This window comes from Haliaeetus albicilla, chromosome 7, assembly GCF_947461875.1.
Source record: "Haliaeetus albicilla chromosome 7, bHalAlb1.1, whole genome shotgun sequence".
Classification (NCBI taxonomy): Eukaryota; Metazoa; Chordata; class Aves; order Accipitriformes; family Accipitridae; genus Haliaeetus; species Haliaeetus albicilla.
In genome coordinates, this window is record NC_091489.1 from 45,044,643 (window position 1) to 45,066,150 (window position 21,508).

The following is a 21,508-nucleotide window of genomic DNA, read 5'->3' on the forward strand; positions in this document are numbered from 1 at the left end:
ACTGATTATTGCATTTGATCAGCGTGAGTCTTCTGCCTTCAGTCCCCAGAACCACAGTCTCTTGATTTTAAAGTTTGGTTGGGTTTAGCTTTCTTATCAGAAACTTTTCAACTAACCTCTCATGAGAGTGAAAGAGGAAGGATTATTAACTCAAAATTGTAACTGACCTGTTTTGACGGAAGAAAATGGGGAAAAGACCATTTCTTTGTTGTGTCTAGTAGTTCAAAATTTAACTAATTTAAAAGAGATGATGAATGCTAGTTGATTTTGTTACCTTGCAATTGTCATCAGATAATCTGTCCCTAAACTCTACTTCGCTTGTGTACAGCGCTTAGAAGTGTCCACAAGCCTTTGGTATCACTACTAAGGGGCTGCAAAAAAATTGGTCATGCAAAATATTAAAATGTATTTTGAAATCATAATGTTGAAGGTTGCTTGAACAAATAATTCTGCTCCTTGGAGTCTCCACGAGAAAAGACATTTAACTTAAAGAACTTTTCTTCAATTTTAACAAAGGATTCCTAAAGCTGCCAGTCAGGTATGCAGGGTATGTTACTTTGAAACACTTGAACTGAAGATCTTTTCCTGGTCTTCTCAGAGTATCTAGATGTCTCCTTATTTTCAAATTACTGGATGTGGCATTTAGATCTGCAGGAAAGAAAGAAAAATCTCAGCTTTGAGAAAATGTCACGTTTTGTATTCCAGTGGCATTGTTTGTTTGTTCGGACATCTGGGCTAAGAACAGAAAGTCGTGCTCATGTACTTCTTGTACTTCTTTGACGTGTGTTGGTACCAAACTGAGTTGTGGTGGAAACTTAGGCTAAATATCTTTTAAGTCCAACTAGTACAGAGTCTGTAGAGCAGACCAATTCTCTCTCTCCTTTCCACCTTCCTCAAAAGCAAAAGTCTGGTTTTAAGATTGTGCCAGAATTTCATGATGCTGGTGCTGTTGTGGTTATCTAAATATTGGAATGCAGTGTATTTGCTGACTCTGGTTCTAGTCTGTTTTTAGGGCTGTATAGTTTTTATTTTTCCAGCCCTCTGTGTTTTGGTTAGGACTGTCCGAGTCAGGGAATGTGCTGCAGTTAATCCTGAATTAAACCATCTGGAAACTGTTCAAAACAAAACAAAAACAAACAAGACTTACTCAGATACCCAGATACTGAAAACATAGATAACACTTGCGGCACGTAAAAATTTCCAGGCTGTTACAGCACCAGACAGCATGAACTCACTTTGGTATGATGCAGCTTGTTTAGAAATTGGTGATTAAGTGGTTTGAAAACTTCGTATGCAGATGCAATCTTTTCAAAGATTTGTGTGAAATCTCTTCAGTCAATCCTGTCTGTTCCACGAGCAACTATTTATTAACTTGCACTGTAAACTTTGCCTTCAGTTCAGCCTTAGGTTTTGTGTAATGTTTCAGGAATGAGCCCCTACTCCTCTTTTTACCTTGGAAACTCTGAGGCTCTGTTTTTCTGTAAATTTCCAGAGAGAGCTGCTGATCTGACCTGTCCCCGTTAAGAATATACCAAACCTTTAAGGCACTTGCAACGAGGTGTACTTAGGGGGAGTTCTGGTATTGGCTTTGGTTTCTGTTGGAAGTCGGACATGTGTGAACTATGGACGTTTCTTGTTTTTCAGTGGGTGAGTTTGTAAGCGATGTCCTACTGGTTCCAGAGAAGTGCCGATTCTTCCACAAGGAGCGGATGGATGTATGTGAAAGCCATCAGCACTGGCAGACTGTGGCAAAAGAGGTAATTGAGCTGCTGTAGCCGGAATATTTATTCTGGATCTGTCCACTTGGATGCTTGTAGTATTGGAGCATAACAGTGTTTATCTCTGGGGTCTGTTATTCCCATGTTGCAGACTGAGGCAGGGAGCAATGAAAAAATACATTTAAAAGTACTCAAGTGACTTAAAAACCTGTGTAGCTAGCTGAGTTATTCTTCAGTCACAAAAAGCTATCCTAAGTAGCTTGCCCAAGATCATACTCTAGGATGGAGCTAGGAATTTGAAATTGGGTCTCTAGGATATTGCTTTAACCAATGGCTCATCCTTCTTTTCCAGGGTAGAGAGCTACATTGGTCATAGGATGTTTCCCGTTTTTCTTGCATATTTTGCGTTAATGTACCTGCTGCTGCTGGGGATTTGGTTGGCAGTGCTTGCTTGGGAACAATCCGAGTTTCGTTGTGACTGATTAGTGGAGGTTTTACATAAGAGATGGATTATCTTCTCAGAATAAATCTAGCCCTGGGGTTTTTGTTTTGTTTTGGTTTGGTTTTTTTAAGTGACTAGCAAAAATGTTGCAAATTTTCTGCGCACCCATTTGAACTGGGGGTAATAAAAAGATCATGACAAAATGTACATGTTTTCCATTTTGTAGAAACAGCAATTGTAGAAACAGAAACACAATGATTAGTCGTGGTGGTACTAGTAAAGATGAGGTTAAGGATGTTCCAGTTAAACTTTCCATTTCTTTAAAATCCTGGGAGCCAAAACCTGTCTAAATAAAGCTGTGCTAGGGGAGTCACCTTTTAATTGAGGATAAACTTGTTGATGTCTAGCAAATTTAAAAATCACTTGCTTTTAACATACTTCTGGAGAAGTTCTCCAACTATTTGGCTCATTTTACATCTGTGCTGTAACAAAGCAAAGCACAAACAAAAGGGTTCTGATGTACATAATAAAGCCTTTCTTCATTCTTTTCTGGGGCACCACAAGGCCATGTATTTCCTTAGCTTAAGAGAAGTGTATAGACATAATGTCTAATCACAGTTTGCATTTGGCTTTTTCTTGAATTATCGGATTGATTTTCATCTACAGCATGCTAAAATAATCTTGACACAAAGTCCATTTGAGCGATTATTCACTTACTCCAATGTAAAGTTTCATAGATAAAGTTTAATTAAATGGCCAGCCCAGAAAAGCAAACAACAGTTCTGTTTCTTGCAAGTGCTCTCTCCCTTGAGTTGGCACAAAACGTCTAGTTATTTTTCCTGAACTTAGCCAGGCTGACGAGCGTCCTGGTTCCAGCTGGGATAGAGTTAATTGTCTTCCTAGTAGCTGGTACAGCGGTTGTTAGGGCTGGGGGGTGTTTGATACATTAACACCAGGAAGCACTGCATGGCTCAGTCTGGGACTTCCTGGGGATTTTGCTTAAGCTACAAGTTTCAAATCCGTTTTCCTCTGATGTTGAGACTTAGGCTGTACTTTGCTGTTGCCTTGTTGTAAAATTTAGACCGTTGGTAGCATTCTTGGGATCTATGATAGGCAAACAAAGCAAGAGCATGATGATAAACTGACATAAATGGGCTCCTCTTTCAGGCCTGTCTGACGGAAGGGATGATCCTGCACAGTTACGGCATGCTGCTGCCCTGTGGAGTAGACCAGTTCCATGGAACAGAATATGTATGTTGTCCTCAGACAAAGGTTGTGGATGAGGCTCTGTCCAAAGAGGAGGAGGATGAAGATGAGGATGAAGACTACGACATTTATAAAAGGTAGGGTTCTTACTGGCGTAGATGTTAACAGTTCTGTATGTGAAGTTGCTGCATGTGAGTGTTTCACATGGTGACTCCCTTGTGGTGACGATTGAGAGGAGAATTTCTGTGCTTTTGTATTTCCCAAAGGAGTATCCTGAGCCTGAAAAAGCATTACAGAAGGACAAATGACTTTGCACTGCTCCTATTACTGGAGGAGCTAAACAGCCCCCCTCCCTTCATCCTTACCCATCAAAAGACTGTCTGATTGTTACAGTAGGTACCTCCCCCAGATAGGATAGACTTTCACTTACTGAAAAGAAGCTGATGAGAAAATGCAAGGAAACCCCACTAAGCCAGGGGCATGGAGAAGCTGTCTGTAATGAGGGAAGTCCAGTTGATGGACTGATCGATAGTTGGTATATTTATTTTTCCCATCTCTTGTGTTTCTAGAACAGGTGAAAAGAGAATCATTTTTCTGGTACATCAAAGGTTGGCTGCGAAGTTCTTAGCCTTAACTTTACCCCCTAATTTAACTGTATCCCTTCAGTGAGTTTCCTACAGAGGCAGGTGTAGAAGACTTCACAGGAACAGCTGTGGAAGAAGAGGAAGATGAAGAAGATGAAGGGGAAGAGGAGGAGGATGTGGTGGAAGACCGTGATTACTATTATGATAGCTACAAAGTTGACGATTACAATGAAGAGACCCCCACAGAGCCTAGCAATGACAAGGCTGTTTCTGAAAAAGAAGTCAGCAGCGATATGAAATGTAAGACACATTCTAGCCTACAGGCCTCTTGCTTCCTTGAGAGTATTCTTGTTGGCTGTCAGTTGGTGATGGGTTTTTGATCAAGTCAATAAATGCCACTTGGAAGTTTTATTTGCCAGTAAGTTAGCAAACAGAGGAAAGCTGATGATGCTTATGTTTCAAGTGTTGAAATTAACTCTCTAGAGCATGGGCCATATGTTTCCAGATAAACAGCAGTTCTGCTGGCAGAAAGCCTAGTGTTTGGCACATTGAATGAGCACCTTCATGAAGGTGCAGTGTTGAGTCAGAAAACCATATCTGCATAGGCTAATTTTGGAAAATCTTAAAGAAGCACTTGAAGTATACTATGAATTTAAAATCCTGGTTTGGGGTGATTATCTTGGATTTGGTGTTTTATACCAGTTTATGAAAAGGAAGCTAAAAGTTGTGGGCCATGCTCTGTAGAGGAGGCATAAAGCTGCCATCTGGCCATTAAAGGGCGAGGAAGATACTTGGTGCTGCCTTAATAGCCTTTGCATAAACCCTTCTCTTTCATGAAAGTAAGTCAGCCAACACAATTGGCCCAATTTTATTATATGAGTAATATATACTTACTACTGTAGTAATGTGTACTATACTTTAGGTAGCTTTTGTTAAGTGGTAGGTGCCACTGCAGAGGGCATCTGCCGATTGTGTGGTGCCTCAGCGTTATACGATGTGCTATGCTTTATGTGTAGAAGTGTCTGCAGAGGAAAGAGGAGGGGAGAGGGAATGAAATTCAATTAGCTACAGATCACTGAATCATTGCCAGCAGTTCTTGCATCTTTTTGGTAAAATGCCAGCATGCTGCAGATAATTTTATTTGCTGAAACAAGGCTTAGCTCATATATGTACAGGACTGTTATAGATCTGCAGGTATTGGAACAGAATTGGAACAATATGATCGGGGTGTCTGTTTTGGGGGGTACCCAGTCTTTTTTCCCCAAAGTACCCTGAACAGTTGCTAACTTACAGGCCGTATCTGTTCTCTTGCCTCAGAATAACCCAGCTGCTTGTATTGCCTGCTTATTGTGAAGCAGTCCATGTGCCGTGGCTACCTGGAGTTTCAATATTTAGCGTATAGATGTTTCAAAACTTAAAAACCTATCGGCTCAGATTGCCATGGCAATCACGTTACTTTTGCTTAGCCTGCCTTTTCACTTGCTCTTACACCTCACCTTTAAGATGTGAAGTGTCTATCCAGGCAGAGTGCAGCGGAACAGGACATCTTTGAATGCTTTAAGCAGCCCTAATGGGTTTTCTTTCCATCATGTTGGTTTTATACCAAGAGTGGAAGCTCTACCACTGGGACACCTGAGGCATAACACTGTGGCATTGGCAAAGTAGATCCTTGCTGTTTCAGCCTCTAACTAAGGAGAAATCACTCTAGCAGATGAGAGCTCTGTGTTGAGACAACTGCTCGGGTAGCCTGCTGCTGCATGTTCACTCCAAAGCATGACGTGCAGGCGCTTCCCTGAATAGCGCTGGTGAGCCCTGTGATGAATGCTTTTACAATGTTAAAAATCCCCCCAAAACTGACAAAAGCCCTTTGGTCAGTGAAGTAGCGATGCTGAGGCCAGTGCTGGTACCTTAGAAGAAGGTGTGAACTAGAGCCACCACTGCATTGTGTAAGTCACTCGGCAAGGCCTGTGCTCCTCACTAGCTCATATTCTAACCCGTCTCCACACAGCTGTCTGCTCCCAGGAGGCGATGACAGGGCCCTGCCGGGCTGTGATGCCTCGTTGGTACTTCGACCCTAACAAGAGAAAATGCATTCGCTTTATATATGGAGGCTGCGGAGGCAACAGGAACAATTTTGAGTCAGAGGAGTATTGTATGGCTGTGTGTAAAAAGATGAGTAAGTCCTGCCTCCCACTGGCCCATTTGCAGCTAGCCTCTGTCTGTCTGGCGTTTGGTGTCTCCTCCTCCTTGCCTCGGTCAAGAGAGGATACGTCTAGCTCATCCTTTTGGTTCTGGTGTCTGCAGCAGTTCTGTCTGTCCTTTTGCAGCAGTCTCCTCTTGTCTCCGCTTCTCTAGGTCTTTAGGGTGAACTTTCCTGGGGAAAGTGGCCCTCGACGTGTGCTGTCTGTGCTCACCGTTGGCTTGCAGCTCTTGCTGAGGGCTTAGTTGTCCTCTTCCAGATCTGTAGCAGGGACCAGGGGCTGTCTCTAACCTCTTGTGAAAACACATAGCTTGCCTGTTTGCGTAACTGACTTTTTTCCCAAATACACGGAAGGAAGCACTCACTTTCCCCAGTGGTGTTGCTGTGTGTACATTTGACCAGTTGGTGCTGAAAAGTAGGCTGCTACTCACCATTCTCCTGGTAGTAGTCATTTTCTTGCTATTTTATTTTGGGAAAATATCAGAGAAGTAGTACAGAATTCAGATTCCCACTTTCAGCTCGGTTTGAAATATGAATCATGACTCAATCCCTGCGTTTTTGAGATCTTGAGGTTTTTGGCACCAATTTCAACTGGCTTTTATGTCAGATGATAAAACTACCAAAAACATTTTAACCTCCTTGTTAATCTTATTGTTGAACTCCAGCACTTCCACTTCAGCTACCATTAAAGCCTTTTGAAAGGCTTTTTGTGTTATCTGGGGCTTGGCAGTCTGACTATACAGTCATAATCCTGTTTACAAAATGGGCTTCATGCAAGTGCTTTAGATTGGGCTGATCTAACTGAAGTGGTGAAATAAGAGATGCGGATATCAGGAGCTTTTTGTACAAAAGTTTGTCCTGTTACAGAGGGATTTGGGGCTGGAGAATGAGTTCTCTGTGTCCAAGCCTGGTTCAGAAATGCCATGAGCAGGCCCAGAATACAGTACTGATCTGACGTTGTCCCTTGCACGCAACAGTGATGCCTATGTTGTGTGTTGCTGTTATTTCACACAGTAATCCTTTCCCCTTCTTCACTCCTCCTTCCCTAGTTAAAGGTTGGTGGATTCAGGTGCATGCTAAACTCTTAACCTGTATCCATACTTAAGTGGCAGGTAAATTTTTTTCTGAAGTATGCCATCTTTCAATGACATGTTGGAGGTTATTTCCACCCAAATAACTAATACAGCTGAAAGGTTGCCTTAACTTCCACTTTCTGCCCTCCCTCTGCTGAAGGGCAACAACGGAGCGCATCATGTTTGCCATAGATCCTTTCAGAAAGGGCTCTGGGAAGTGTAGTTTCTAGAACTGCAGCACACAAACTTGGTTCAGCGTTTCCTGAACTGCAGTATATGGAGTGCAAAGCCCCTGTTGTGGATTTTGCAGATGCTTGAAATTGTCAGTTCTGAAATTTTATTTCTCCCTTTGTTGAATTTGAATGTCTTAAAGGTACAAACCATCCAGTTTATTGGACACGTCAGTTTGTCACATTGAGCCTCCTTCTGTTGCTGTCTTGTCTAATATCATTGCCTGTTAGTCCTGCATGGTGCATCTGGTAGGGAAGGTAGGTTTGAAGTGTTAAAATAGTGGGTAGTGTTTTGTGCAGATTTATTGTCAAGCTCCCTAATCATATTAATGATGTCTGGAGCCAGCTTGTCAGCAAACAGCTAATGCACAAAATGTCATTTAAACTATCCAAAGCCAATGTGAAAGGGAAGAGAAAACAAGTTCTTTATTCTGCAATCCAAGTCATTCTGTTGCTGGAGCTGAATAATGCTCATCTCGGAACTAATGAGAAGACTGAACAGGTGCTGGTTGCCGCAGTGCATTACTGTGTTTCTGGGATGATGTAACTAACTGATGTTGCAGTAAATTGGCAGCTTAAAGATACCAAAATGGACTCCTGGTAGGTGGCGGTTCAGTAAACTCAGTCTGCCAGATTGTTAATTATGCAGGTATGGAGATTCCTCTCCTACCTGTTCTTTGCAATCCAAGATCACAGTTTTCTGAACTTCTGCTTATCCTTTCCCTCTCTTTGCAGTGCCAACTGATGATGTGGATGTCTACTTTGAAACCCCTGCCGATGACAATGAACATGCCCGCTTCCAGAAGGCAAAGGAGCAGCTGGAGGTCAGACACCACAACCGCATGGACCGGGTGAGCATCTAGCTTCAGTCATTTGTGCTGCGCTGCATAGTTTCCGCCCATGTTTTTCTGGACAAATTGATGTTGAACTGACTTCCTTTCCAGTCGCCAGCCTTCTGTGTGTTTCTTGTAATACAACCACACTGTGGTAGTTGGATTTTCATTTCCTCAGAGCATTGGGAGAGAGGAATCACTGGGGACACTTGGCTTGCTGCTCAGAGGGCTTAAGTGCTAGGTTTAAACCCCACAGCGGCTCTGTTGTGCCTTCAAAACCTAGCCAGGCTGTACAAGGATCTACCTGTGAAGGCAAATTAGCTTGCAAAGATCAGACGTAAATTTGTGTCTTGTTGATGTGTTCTGTCCTTTTCTTGTCCAGGTGAAAAAGGAATGGGAGGAAGCAGAGCACCAAGCTGTAAATCTCCCCAAGGCAGAAAGGCAGACTCTCATTCAGGTAAGAGGTGAAGGACCTAAAGAGGAAAGTTACTGGTGCTTGGCCTCTATCCTTGCAAAAAACTAAATGAGAGATTGTAATATTCAAAGCCAAAAGACAACTGAGATGGAAGAACAGCTTTCCTGTTCTGTCAACAGCTGCCTTTTAGAGGAGATCTGATTCAATTGCGTGCTTTGTTCTTGAAGCTGGAGATGATCCGATACTGTGCGAGGTCCTTTCCTAAACCCAGTAGTAGGAAGCTATCTCACCCCTCAAGCGTAGCGACAGCAGAGCCAAATTGTAACTTCAGACCTTTGGCCTGTTTTGCACTTAGCAGTGGCCTCACAGCCCAGTTCAGATTGGCCCTGACTTTCTGGACACACATTTCCTGTTTGGGCAGACTTAGTGAAAACCATTTAGACAGCAGATAAAGCTGGTTTGCTGCCAAAATGCCATTCTTCTGCCTTATGAGGAGAGTTCCATTAGACTGTGAAGTTAATCAGGGATATTCTCAGTATGGCATTGTTAGGGGCAGGCTCTTCTGGCAGTGACAACTATATGAAGTTTCCTCAAACCAATATACAACTAAGTGACTGACTCCAGCTTTTAAGCCCACTTTGGATTTTGTCCTGGAACACGGTTTTCTCTTTGTACGTTTTTCAACGTAAGCCACTATAAGTCCAAAAGAGTTTTCCATCACCTCTGTTGAAAGGTAACAATGCTTAATGGACTTGTCTGGCTCATTTGGAGATGTGTGTTGTGACCTTTCTGACAGAATATATAGAGACTGGATCTGAAGATGTGCCAATGAAAAACCCCTTATGCAATGCCTTGGTAAACTGCAAATTCAGATCAGTGGCTCTAGGCTGAAGGGATTTATCCTGTTTCTATATTGCAGGGTTGAGGGAAAGAGTTAATACTGTGTCATTCGTTCAGTACGGTGTGGATCTCCCAACTTCAACTTGATCTTTATCTGCAAGGCCATGTGTCCTCCTCAGACCTTTGAAATGGTTTGTGAAGGAAGCTTGGAAGGCAAATTGTCACTATTGAATTTGCAAAGGCGAAATCTGCATCAACATCTGTCGGTGCCCTTCTCTCCTACTGTAAATGCCTAGGACATGCAGCGTGACAGGCTCCGTTTGTTCTGAGGAGTTACGTGAGAGACAGTAGGTGACCCTGATGCATACAGTGCATTTCATACAGACTCCTTACTTTGTTGCAGCACTTCCAGGCAATGGTTAAATCCCTGGAGAAAGAGGCAGCAAGTGAGAAGCAGCAGCTTGTGGAAACTCACCTGGCTCGTGTGGAAGCCATGTTGAATGATCGCCGTCGGATTGCTCTGGAGAACTACCTGGCTGCCCTGCAGGCTGACCCGCCGCGGGTGAGTTTCTTTGCAAGAAACTTTGACAATAGGGTAGCGCTGGGCAGGGTGGAAGGTGGGAATGGCTTGGTGAGGAGACTGCCAGTGACTTGCAGGGGCAGAAGCTGGGAATAGGTTCCCAGTGGCAGTTTGTGCTGCAGACCTAGCAGCGAGTCTCCTAATGGACTCACTCTCCTTTCTGCCTGGTTAAAAAAACCTCCACTTTGTTTAGTGTTCATAAGGCATAGTGTTCCGAGTCAAACAGACTTAATTATAAGGAAAATACCTAAGAAGTTAGCGCAGGTGATTGATCTGTCCGGTAACAAAGCAGGCTGACATCCGAAGTGCTGTACTTCCGCTGTGAATTTTATTTGAATCAAATGGATGTGAACTCTTCCCCTCCTCAAATCCTGCAGCCCCACCGCATCCTGCAAGCTCTGAAGCGCTATGTTCGTGCTGAGAACAAGGACCGTCTGCACACCATCCGCCATTACCAACACGTCCTGGCAGTTGACCCAGAAAAGGCTGCACAGATGAAATCTCAGGTAAAAGAATGTTTCTATCAAGGGAGGCATTGTTACCCAACCCTGGCTGTCAGAGACTAGAAGCCATGCGTCGAGTCCTCACGCTAATTTGCTGGGTACTATAGCAACTTCTCATACTTGTGCGGAGATCTCCCATTCTGTGTGCCTATTGCCTGTCACCAGATATGCTGCCTGTATGGTTTTCCGTGGTGCTTGACTCAGTGTTAAAGAAGGGGAACTCTGGTTTATACATGAATTATTGTTGGTCACTGTGACAAGTCCAGGGGTTTAGAACTGGTTCGCTATAATTTTTCTGTTGCCTCTTGTCACACACCCATGAAATTATTTACTGGGCGCTTGGTCATCCTTGAAGAGACTTCCTCGCTTCTTCCAAGACCTCCTGTCTGTGTGTTCCTTTCATTAGGCTTGTTCTTCACAATGCCTGTGTTTTGAGTTTGTGGGGATTCTCTTGTGCCTCTGCAAAGTTATTGCCTTGTTTCCAAAGCATCATACGTAACCCTTGCCAAGCACGTGATCATCGTTAGCTTTATTAGAAAGTCTGTTTCGATGAGTTTATTCTGTGCTGTTGCCATGTATTTTACTCCTGAGCAGCCAGAATATCATTTTGCGTCTGCTGGGTAGTGTATGTGAATATGCTGCTTCAAGTGGATGTCAGACCTGGCCATTGTACTTGTAAGAGCAGTTGCAGATATTCCACAAATCTTTTGAATTATGTACTTGTTTTTACAACCCGCTTTTAAAACGGTGAAAGATGTACTGAAAGGCCTAACTAAGATTCAAATTAAGAATGGCCTGTTAACATTGAAAGATCTGTTCATAAGGGTATGTCCTTTCACACGTTCAGGGAGAAGCAGAGAGAACTGACTGTCCAGTCTCAGCTTTAGGAATGTAATCTGTGTTTCGCCAGTCCCAGTTTGTGGCTGGTCTGCTGCTTTGTAGTATCTTTGAATTCTGTAACGTGTGAAAGATAACGCAAGAACAGAAAAGAATGGAGAGCTGCAAGGAGACAATGCGGTGGACCACATCCAGTGCTGCCAAACGGAAAGAAATAGACGCTGAGAAAAAAAAATGCTTTATTACTTGGCTGTATAACCAGTAGATGGAAATATCATGGTTTAAGAGTAAGACAGGGACTGGAGTCTGTTTCTGTTGCTGTCACCTCTGGTGAGGTGTGGAGCAGTGTTGCAGTGATTTTCTAGAAGCAAACCTCACGCTTGCAGGTGCCTGGTCTCATGGGTTTCACGTTGTTTCTGCGTGCTAGCAGTGTACCTTCAACTCTTGTCTCTCAGGTTGTCTGCCACTGCTTCTATGATTCTTATTAAGCTGTGCATCCTCGGAAAGAGCGGTAGCAATTGTGGAATTTACAAGATGATGTTTGGCTTGCGATGCAGAATATGTGATAGCATTTTCAGAGACAGCTTCAGCATATCAAGCACAGTCCACCCTGACCCTTTGTTCCAATGCTGCCAAAGCCCAAGAGGGAGTGTGTGAACTGTATTCTTAAGCTAAAATCTAAACAGTTCTTAATTCATTCTGAAGGCTGTAGTGTCAACAAATCGACATGCGAGGGATGTGGGTGGTACAGTTCAATTTCCATTTGCTTTACTTTTCAGGTGCACTTTAAGCTCCTCAATCGATTCCCTTGATTGACAAGCTGCTACATGTAAAATTAAATTGCTTTCATCCTTGCTCTTAAAGGTCAGGTACACGTCAGACTGTAAAACAGGTCCATTCAACTCCTTAGCTTTTTTCCAACGGCTGTCCACATAAATGTTTTTCTTGGTCTGCGTGATCCCTGATTATGCAGCACCCTCTTCAGGTCAGGCTTGACTTCACCAGAGAATTTAATATGCTAGGGAAGAGTGATTTGAGGTTGCGTGGAATCTGAATTTATTTTTCAGATGAAGGGAGAAGGCTGTTGCCAGTGAGTGGGTGTAGTGGGTGTAAGACAAATGTAATGCCACCGTTGTTCTGAAAGGCACCTTTGTTCTGAAACCAGAGTTGATAAATAATATTGTCTGCTCCCTTTGCGTGTATCTTTTCTAGTAGTCAGGAATGATAATCCATTTAATAAAGCACTTGCTTGTAGCTGCTGCGGGAAGTGAATTATGACTGTATCTGGCATACGGGAAATACCAGCTTCAGTGTTTTCCAGTGGAGAGCTGGTTACAGCAAGAGTCAGCTGAATCTTCTCTCTCACCCCCAACCTTTCCTTTCCCAAAATACTGAGAGCGCCATGTACAAATGGCCAGTTCCAGTGAAGCATGACATGTTAGAGAGCATCAGTCAGGGAATTGGACTGGATGGACCTGTGTCCCGTTCTACTGTCTGTCATGGCAGATCCACCAGTACTAGGTATTTTATTAAACAAGCGAAGTAACGGTACCAATCAAGTGACTGACAGTCTTTGCCTACTCCAACACACTCTTGTACATTTGCAGGTGATGACACATCTCCATGTGATTGAGGAGCGGATGAATCAAAGCTTGTCTCTGCTCTACAAGGTGCCATATGTGGCTGAAGAAATCCAGGATGAGATTGGTGAGTGTTTCTGTGTGCCAGCTCCAGTGCCACCGTGTTAGACTACAAGCTTTTGTATCAAGTGAAGCGGGCTCCAGAAAGATTGCTAGCTCCTTTGAGGGGATGCCCTCAACAACAAGCACTTGGGCTTAGGCTTAGGTACCACAGGGCAGATATTCTCTGGGTTTTGCAATGCAGCCAGCCAGAATAGCTTGTTCCTAAGAACTTTCATTGTCTGTTTAAAAAAAGTCAACAACATTCAGAATAGCAAAGCTGTCTCTCAAAGGGAGATGAAAAAGATCCATAAAATTAAGCAGATGCTTTCCCGCTTTATGTGAGTTTAATCCCATCTTGCCAAAACCTCTTGCCACATCAAGCCTCTTGGCCCTTATTTGTATGTATTTCTAGCCAACGCCTTTACTGAGAATTCCAGATGAGACTTCAGAGCATGCGAGATAAGATAACCTGGCAGCCCCAAACAGTGTTCCCCTGCAGCCCTGCCTCAGCTAGGTTCAAACCATCTGCCCCTTTCTGTTCCTGCCAGGCTTCATGCAGTTTGTGTAATATTTCCTCTTATTCCTTTCAGATGAGCTGCTTCAGGAGCAACGTGCAGACATGGATCAGTTCACATCCTCCATTTCTGAATCCCAGGTGGATGTCAGAGTGAGCTCTGAGGAGAGTGAAGAAATTCCCCTGGAGGGCAAACCTTTCCGTCCATTCCAGGTGAAAACCTTCCCAGCCTTGCCTGAAAGCGAAGGTATGTGGAACTGAAAATTGGGTTCACTGGCTTTACAAAATGTAGGCACTTTTTCTTAGCCGGTAGGCTCAGCTCGGTGGCACAGAAAGCTCCATCCCTTTGGGTGATTTAAGAGTGAAGCAGTTGCCCCGGCAGTACCCCTCAGACTCTGTCCATTGGAAAGAGGCAGTGCCACTAGTAATTTGCACTGAGCTGCTGTCTTTATTTTCCGATTCTTCGCTTTGCAAAATTGTTTCATCTCTTCCCATTTTTCAGGGAGCATTAAATTTTTACTTTGTGGCTTGACTCTGGAATTAATTTCAGTCTTTAACCAAAACGCTGTCATGTTATGTTAAGTCTTTGTGCTGTGACCTGCTGAAGGGCTGCAGGAATTCTCTTTATTCTTTTTTAAATATATGTCTATATTTTTTGTATCATTGGGTGTTGACAGCTGGTGTGCGCTTGTGTATTTATTTAAAAAATGCTGGAACAGAGTCCTGAGCTTAAAGAAAGCTGTAAACTAAAAGCTTTTCCCAGGGTCTGAGTCAGAAATCATGCGCAAGCCTTTTTTCCTTTCTCTCTTAATCTCCTTTCTCTGCTATTTTTGTTTTTGTTTTCCCTCCTGCTAGATCCTCAGCCGGATTTGTACCATCCAATGAAAAAAGGTTGGTTCTAAGCTGCTCCCTCACAGTGCTTTCGATCACTCTCCTACCTTCTCAATGTGTTTGATAGCTTCATTTTAGTTTCATACTCACCTTTATTTTCATTTCCCTGCTCTCATTTAGATCAGTAACTTTCAATTTTGCTTGTTTAGGCCTAGTGTTAAAGAAACGAGCTAGTCTGAGCATCTAATTGATTGTGTATGTTCCTCCCTGATGGGCTCACAGAGTGTCTCTAAGTGCATGGAGTAGCTTCTTTGCCCTCAAGAAATGTGGGCCTAGCAGTCTGTCTGCAACCATGCAGTACTTTGCATCTCTGCATCTCTCCATGTGTACTCATATTCGACACCTCTTAAAATAAACCTTGAAGTGCTGATGGTAAATAGTCTAGAGGCTCTTCTGCCGGCTGCGGAATCTGTCCTTACCACCCGATGACAGCACTAAACTAGGAGTGAGAGTGCTGCAGCAGACATAGGCTGTGTTTCCCAGCTAAATGTCCTCATAAATACTATAGAGTGCAGCTAGTCTGGGACAGGTAAAATAGGAGATTCCTTCTTTGTGTTTGTGGTCGCCTGGGCATCACCTTTTCACACGTAGCTTCTCTCCGTACTAGCAAAGTCCCGTGTGATTATCCATTTCTCCTTTAGCTTGTTGTTACTTCTGCCATAACTCAGTGCCTGGCTAAAAAGGGTCTGCCTGGGCTTTAAGAGTGGCATAGAAATATTGGCATTAAATTAAATCCTCTCTTAGTGATACAGTCTCAGGTGAAGATCCGGCCCAGCTGATCTGCTACCACAGATCTAGTTCCTGAAGTTGAAATGGAAGGCTAATTTTTAAAATGCTCTTGCAGAGCAGTGGTACGTGTGCTATGTGTGGGGAGTAAACCCAGCATTTTAATCTGCCTTTAGTTCCAAATATATTGTGCAGAATCTCAAAGGAGAGCAAAGGATTTTGCTGATAACCATTTCGTGTGACCACATGTAGCTTTGTAACATGGTGAAGGTCGGGTAGCTTGAAACTAGTCTCATTGTTGGTGTTTCTCTACAAATGTAAGTCACCTTCATCCCTCTTGTGGAACAGTGTACTGCTAATTCAGTGTACTGACTGCTCTGGAAAGAATTGGGACAGCCTTTAGTTTGATGGGGTTTTTAAATTCTTTGGGTTTGGGGTTTTTGGGGGTTTTTTTGGGTTTGGTTTTTTTTGGACAAGTGCTTTGTTGACTTAAAGATGATAAATATAGGCTGCTTCTCCCCGTTTGGGTAATTGGAAGACTTTCTGATGACTTGGGGACAAAGATTATATCCTGCACTTGCCCCTTCTCTCCATTCCTTCTTCGTTGAATTTCATGAGGGCTGCTAGGGACTTTTGGGGGGGAGTTGTGCATGTGTGTGGTTTTTTCCCCCGGGAAGTATATAATCTAAACTGTGCCTTTGAGCTACATAGAACTGGGTCTGTTATTTGGTACAGCACTCTGTGACAAATAGCAAAGCTCAATGCAGCAGGTGAACTCCCAGCCCTGGAGACTATGCTATGTTAGCTCCTGAGAGTTGAATAAAGCAGCCATAAGCTAAAAGCTGACACAGTAGTTCTCTAAAAACTATTTGCGGCTAGTCTCTCCAGAAAATCCCAATCATTGACTTTCACAATAATGTGACCTGCTTTGACAGCCATGAGAAGTCAGACTGGCAATCTTGGCCATGCTTGGAATCTCATTACTGTCTCCGAAGAACCGCACAGGAAAAGGGGAATGCACTAAAACTGAGGTGATGCTTTTGGGAGGAGTTGGAGTGAAACGTTAGTTTCCTTGGCATTTTCAGGCAGTGAAAGCTTGTCACTGTAAAAACTTGCCTTGGAGCCAACTAGCCTTTCCTTGCATCTCATCAAAGGACGTGCTGCCAATTTCAGCGGCCGTTGACATAATAATGTCTTAGGCAACCTGCAAGCTCAGCAGCTTGTGGAGAGGTGTATGCAATCACTGGCAAAGTGTTAAGTGCTGTAGTAATATTTCCCCCACCTCGTGCTCCTCATTGGAGAGACCCTGGTGAAGGTTTGAGGCTTTGCTGTCCTGCTTTTGCATTAAGGAGGTGGCATAGGTGTTGTGAAGGACATTATGTTGTCCCTACTGATAATGGCAAATGGGCGTTCTCCTAACTTGCTATGTTACGTTAGGGCTGAGTATCTTCCATCAGGCTCTTCTGTTATTGATCTGATCTATTTATAAACGCTTCAGATCAAAACAGTTTATGCAGAGCAGCCACCTTCTGTTAATTTATATTCTTCTCTTGAGCCTGTGCTAGTTTCAGCCTAGAAATGGGTGAGTGATGTTCTGGTACAAAGGCTAGTGTAGTTCTTTGCTCCTCCCTTGCCCTGGGATTTATTGTTTCTGGGCTCGTGCCAGATAAGGGACAGCAGCTCATTACAGAGCCGTGCTGGGTGACCTTGAAATTCTCATTCCCGAGGCGCTTGCTGATGCGCTTGATTTCAAAAGAATGGGTGATGCTGACCGTGCGGTTGAAAGCGTTCCCTGCACGTTGGCTCTCAGCAGAGAGGAGATGCATACTTCTGTCATGGGGGTCGCGGTGAGGTGGCGGTGACCCAGGGTGACATTTGCAGAAAGGAACTGCGCACTCACAGTTTGTGTTATATGTTGCCTTGGACCTTCTAACAGCAGCACTTAACAGTATGGTATTTCTGGATTTACTCTTCAGCCTGGTTTTGGTGAGTCTTGTCTGCTCCTCTCATTACCACCTCATTTCCCCTCATTAACAGACCCCCCCCCCAATCACTTGTCACTGTAGCATTAGCTTATGAGCTCCCCTTCTGACACAACAGCATGAAGACAGATTAATAATCAGCGGTCCATGCGATTAAACACGCTAGCCATGGCAGCTCTACAAAGAGTAGGTAACCCTTCCTAAATGTCACTGGGGGCTGCCTAACGGTTCCTGCCTTGCTCTTTTGGTGCAGGTTCTGGCATGACTGAGTTGGATGGGCTGATTGGTGCTGAAGAAAAAGTGATTAACAACAAGAACAAAGTGGATGAAAATGTGGTGAGCCCTCCACCTTTATTTTGTAAAGCAAAGCCTGCTGTGGACACTAATTAATAGCTGTGGCTTATTTCCATGTCTCCTTCCTGCTTACAGAATGTCAGTGTATTCATTATCCATATGGTGTGGGGGAGTCAGTTTTCTGACTATTGTAGGCTCTTAATACTGATTAGCATCAGAAGGGTAGGAGGGTGAGGGAAGGAGAGAGATCCAGATCTTTGGCAGTCCGAGTTGGAGAACCGTCTGATTTAGTAACTGCTTTCCCAAGCAGAGACCCTTTGATATGCCTTTATTTTAGCTAGGTAACTTGCTATCTGAATACACTGAATGCTGGGGTGTTCCATCCGTCTTCCCACCTATTTTTCATGGTAAGAAAGGCCTCGCCTTCCTCTGAAGGGAAGTGACCCAGTGGCTATTAGCTCTAGCTACAGTGTAAAGAATTCACTAGGTTATAGTGGCAGCCGCCTTGCCTCAATTCTCTGAGTTATTAAAAAAAAAAAAAAAAAGAAAAAAAGTTGACTTTTGAGAGTTTCCTTTCAAAATTGTTTTAAAGCACAGATTAGATCTGACACGACAGAAATGCTGTGTCCAAGGCTAGGACCTAGTTTTTCATTTGGGTCTTCAGTTTGATGTAGTGTGGACGTCCAAACGGTTGCAGTACTAAATCAGGTGGCATTAAAAGTTGGGAGAACGTCCCACGCTGTTGAGGGCAGGGGAAAGATGGTAGGTGTTTCTGAGCCTTTGCTGGTATTCATTAAAGGTCTCTTGTCTGCCTTCATATTCCTTCTCCCACCTGTTTTGTATGGCTCCTTTCATAAAATGCTCTTGTGACTGTTTTCAGGTAATTGATGAAACCCTTGACGTGAAGGAAATGATTTTCAATGCGGAGCGTGTCGGTGGGCTGGTGGACGAGCCGGTACGTGTGTGGCTACCGAGTCCAGTGATCGGTGAATTCCTAAAGCTGGATTTCGGTTCCTGTGTGTTACTGAATTCAGGGTCTGGTGCCTTGACACTGCTCTGGGAGGTCACGCAGAGTCTAACGCAGTACGGCCTTTCTGCATAAAGATGTAAACAGTAAACACATGTTAGATACTAACCTGACTCTTCTGTTGCAAAAGTGTTTCCTGGGTTAGGAAAGCGATGTGGGTCAGTGTCTGTCCAGAGTGCCGAAGCGGGAAACAATATTGCGTTCATTATCCTTTTGGTTGAAATATTTAGAGGTGAAACATATACACTGTCCCCTGTAATCAGTCATGTCTTGATTCCGCAGGTGGTTGAAGACCTTATCGGTGGCCACCTTTTAGGTTTGCGTTTAGCAGCGCATCTCCCGCATTGCTCTTCCTCTACCCGCTTTGTTGTTTTCTTCCCTCCAGGATAATGACAACTCCCTTCGCGATGACTTCAGTTTCAGCAGCAGCGCCCTTATTGGGCTGTTGGTGATTGCTGTTGCCATAGCTACTGTTATAGTCATCAGCTTGGTGATGCTAAGGAAGAGGCAGTATGGGACCATCAGCCATGGAATTGTGGAGGTGAGAAACAACTCCTGCTCCATAACCGAGGATGAAAATAGTCAGCATTGAATCACATGTTGTGTGTAGGGGGCGAAGATGGCAGTAGCTGCCAAGCCATCAACTGCTCTGCTCCTAGCTAGATGGGACTTAACTCTGTAGATGCTGACATCTTCATCGCTTACTTATTAGTATGCAGGTATCAGTCATCGGCATGCCATGCTGGGACCTGTCACTTCACAGTTGTATTCGCTTATCACAAGGAATTCAATTAGGCTTCCCTGTCTGGCTCAGGATAGGATTTAGCAGTAAATGAGCTTTTCAGGCGATATCTTTAGCAGGGGAGTAAGTCAGTCAATCTATAGCAATTTGTCCTCCCAACTAATTTAACAACTATTAAGCCAGCACGATCAGCTGAACGCTGAGAAGCAGTTCCTTCTTCTTCCTTCTGCTTCCAACATGCACATTCCTAATGACAGCTTAATGGAGTCTGGAGAAAGCTGCTTTTCCCCTTTGCCCAACCGATGCATGAAATTATAACGACCTCTTTAATGAGAGAAGCGGGTCCCAAATTTGTAGCTAACTTATCGGAGATTTGTGGAGAACATCCCCAAAGAGACAAGGGCAGGCAGGAGGCGTTAGCACCCGAACGAGGAACTCTGTTAAGCAAATTATTTTTTGTGGCTTACTTTTTTCCCTGTGTACTGCTTGCCACGGTGTTTATCCGTCGTTTGTCTGCTGTTGTTACTATGAAATAAGGCCTGGAAGTACCTCCTTTGACCGGTAACCGTCTGGTCTTTCTAAAGGTTGATCCAATGCTTACCCCAGAAGAGCGGCATCTGAGCAAGATGCAAAACCATGGCTACGAGAACCCCACTTACAAATACCTGGAGCAGATGCAGATATAAGAGAGATGAAGATACAACAGCCCTGACCAGGAAAGGAGCAGGGTGGAGGGCCAAAGGGGTCCAGCGTTTTGGATCAACTACTGACCAACAGTTGCTTCGAGAGGACTTCATCTTACATTCAGAACTCCTGGATCATTAAGACTATAATTACTACTGTAGAGTTGCAATTTCCATTCTTTTAAATGGGTGAAGAAATGATAATATAACAATATGATATATAAATCTCCTTAAATGGGAAAAATGGATCTATTGCAGATATTTGACTGAGATGTAGTTTTCTTTTTTTTTTTTAAATAATCTGAAAAATACCAGTTCGGTTGTACTGTTGTCTGATACAAGCTCTATATATATAAAATGGGAAATGTTGATTTTTATTTCTGATAGACCACCTGTATATTGAGGGTCATTTATACCAGCCCACCTTGTAAAAAGGAGACAGTTGTGGCTCTTCAGTCATTTTGGCTTTTATATATAAAGCAGTATTCTTTTTTTTTTTTTTTTTTTTAAAGTGAAATTCGCTGGGAGTTGCAAAGAGATTAATTTAGGGATAGGAACTATGACAGCATAAGCAAGGAAGCAATTGGGAATGGTAACTAACAAAAATCCTTATAATGAGAAAAAAAAGAAAAAGAGAAAAAAAAAAAAAGAAAAAAACCCATCCTCATATGCCAGTGGTGTGCACCCTGCTGCTTAGCAGTTTGGGCTCTAGGAATCAAGACTCCCTGGAGGCAAGGAGTTAAAAGGCTTCTAGCATCTCTGTTTATAGTTATTCTAGTGGAATGTTAGAACATGGTTTGTGCATACTGGGGTCTGCACATTCCCCTTCCAGATTCAGTTCTGCTCTAGAGTTGGAAGTTCCTGGTATTGAATTTAAATCCTCTGTTCTGAACCAGTTTCCTTCAGTACTCACCTGGCATTAACAGCCCCCTCTTGCTACTACTTTCTAATTTCCCCCAGCTCTCCTGCCTCACCAGCATGGTAAGTAGTTAAGAGACGCAGCTTTTTGAGCCTTTGCATCTCTTTTGGTGATGTTGGGCCGTAGGCACGGCTTTGGGTGTTCGCCCAGAAATGACAAATCACTGCAATAATCAGTACCTTGGGAGCTGATGAAGGTGGAGTTCGCTTTAACTGGGGAGGGAAGAGAGGGACAAGTTGGGAAAGGGATAACTGCCTGCTTTAAGGGAAATTGGATGCATAGGCCCCAAGAAGAACAAAAGGGGTATTGTTCCACTCACCATCATGTCTTTGTAATGCTTGTATAGTTGGTGTTAATGCTCACGGCTTTTTTAAATCTGGAGGTTCTGGTAACCTGTGGTGTATTTTTTCTATTTTTCCTGTGACTTTATTTTTTCTTCCCCCTTCCGTGTCTCTTCCCACTATGCACAGATTTACCTGCAAACTCCTTAGTGTGGTCTGTGGGGAATGTACAAAGTTTAAACACATCAATAAACACTTTAACTTCCAGATCGTTTCTTCTCTTTATTCACAAGCTCGCTTAAGTTT

At 43.5% G+C, this 21,508-nt stretch overlaps 1 protein-coding gene across 5 annotated transcripts in view; it reads left to right on the plus strand.

The window, feature by feature from the left end:
• APLP2 (amyloid beta precursor like protein 2) overlaps positions 1–21,469 on the plus strand; it is a 48,533-nt gene extending 27,064 nt beyond the window's left edge. Inside the window, exons 4-18 of one of the 5 annotated variants that reach the window (XM_069788185.1) lie at positions 1,645–1,757; positions 3,328–3,503; positions 4,033–4,250; positions 5,959–6,126; positions 8,189–8,304; positions 8,669–8,743; positions 9,945–10,103; positions 10,499–10,627; positions 13,069–13,168; positions 13,734–13,904; positions 14,513–14,548; positions 17,510–17,592; positions 18,431–18,505; positions 18,963–19,118; positions 19,904–21,469. In XM_069788185.1, the coding sequence (XP_069644286.1) occupies positions 1,645–1,757; positions 3,328–3,503; positions 4,033–4,250; positions 5,959–6,126; positions 8,189–8,304; positions 8,669–8,743; positions 9,945–10,103; positions 10,499–10,627; positions 13,069–13,168; positions 13,734–13,904; positions 14,513–14,548; positions 17,510–17,592; positions 18,431–18,505; positions 18,963–19,118; positions 19,904–20,005 (1,877 nt within the window). In that variant the 3' untranslated portion in view covers positions 20,006–21,469. The remainder of the gene's footprint in view (positions 1–1,644; positions 1,758–3,327; positions 3,504–4,032; positions 4,251–5,958; positions 6,127–8,188; positions 8,305–8,668; positions 8,744–9,944; positions 10,104–10,498; positions 10,628–13,068; positions 13,169–13,733; positions 13,905–14,512; positions 14,549–17,509; positions 17,593–18,430; positions 18,506–18,962; positions 19,119–19,903) is intronic. The other 4 variants (XM_069788186.1, XM_069788188.1, XM_069788189.1 and 1 more) reach the window with 4 other exon arrangements.
• Positions 21,470–21,508: the final 39 nt, after the last annotated feature.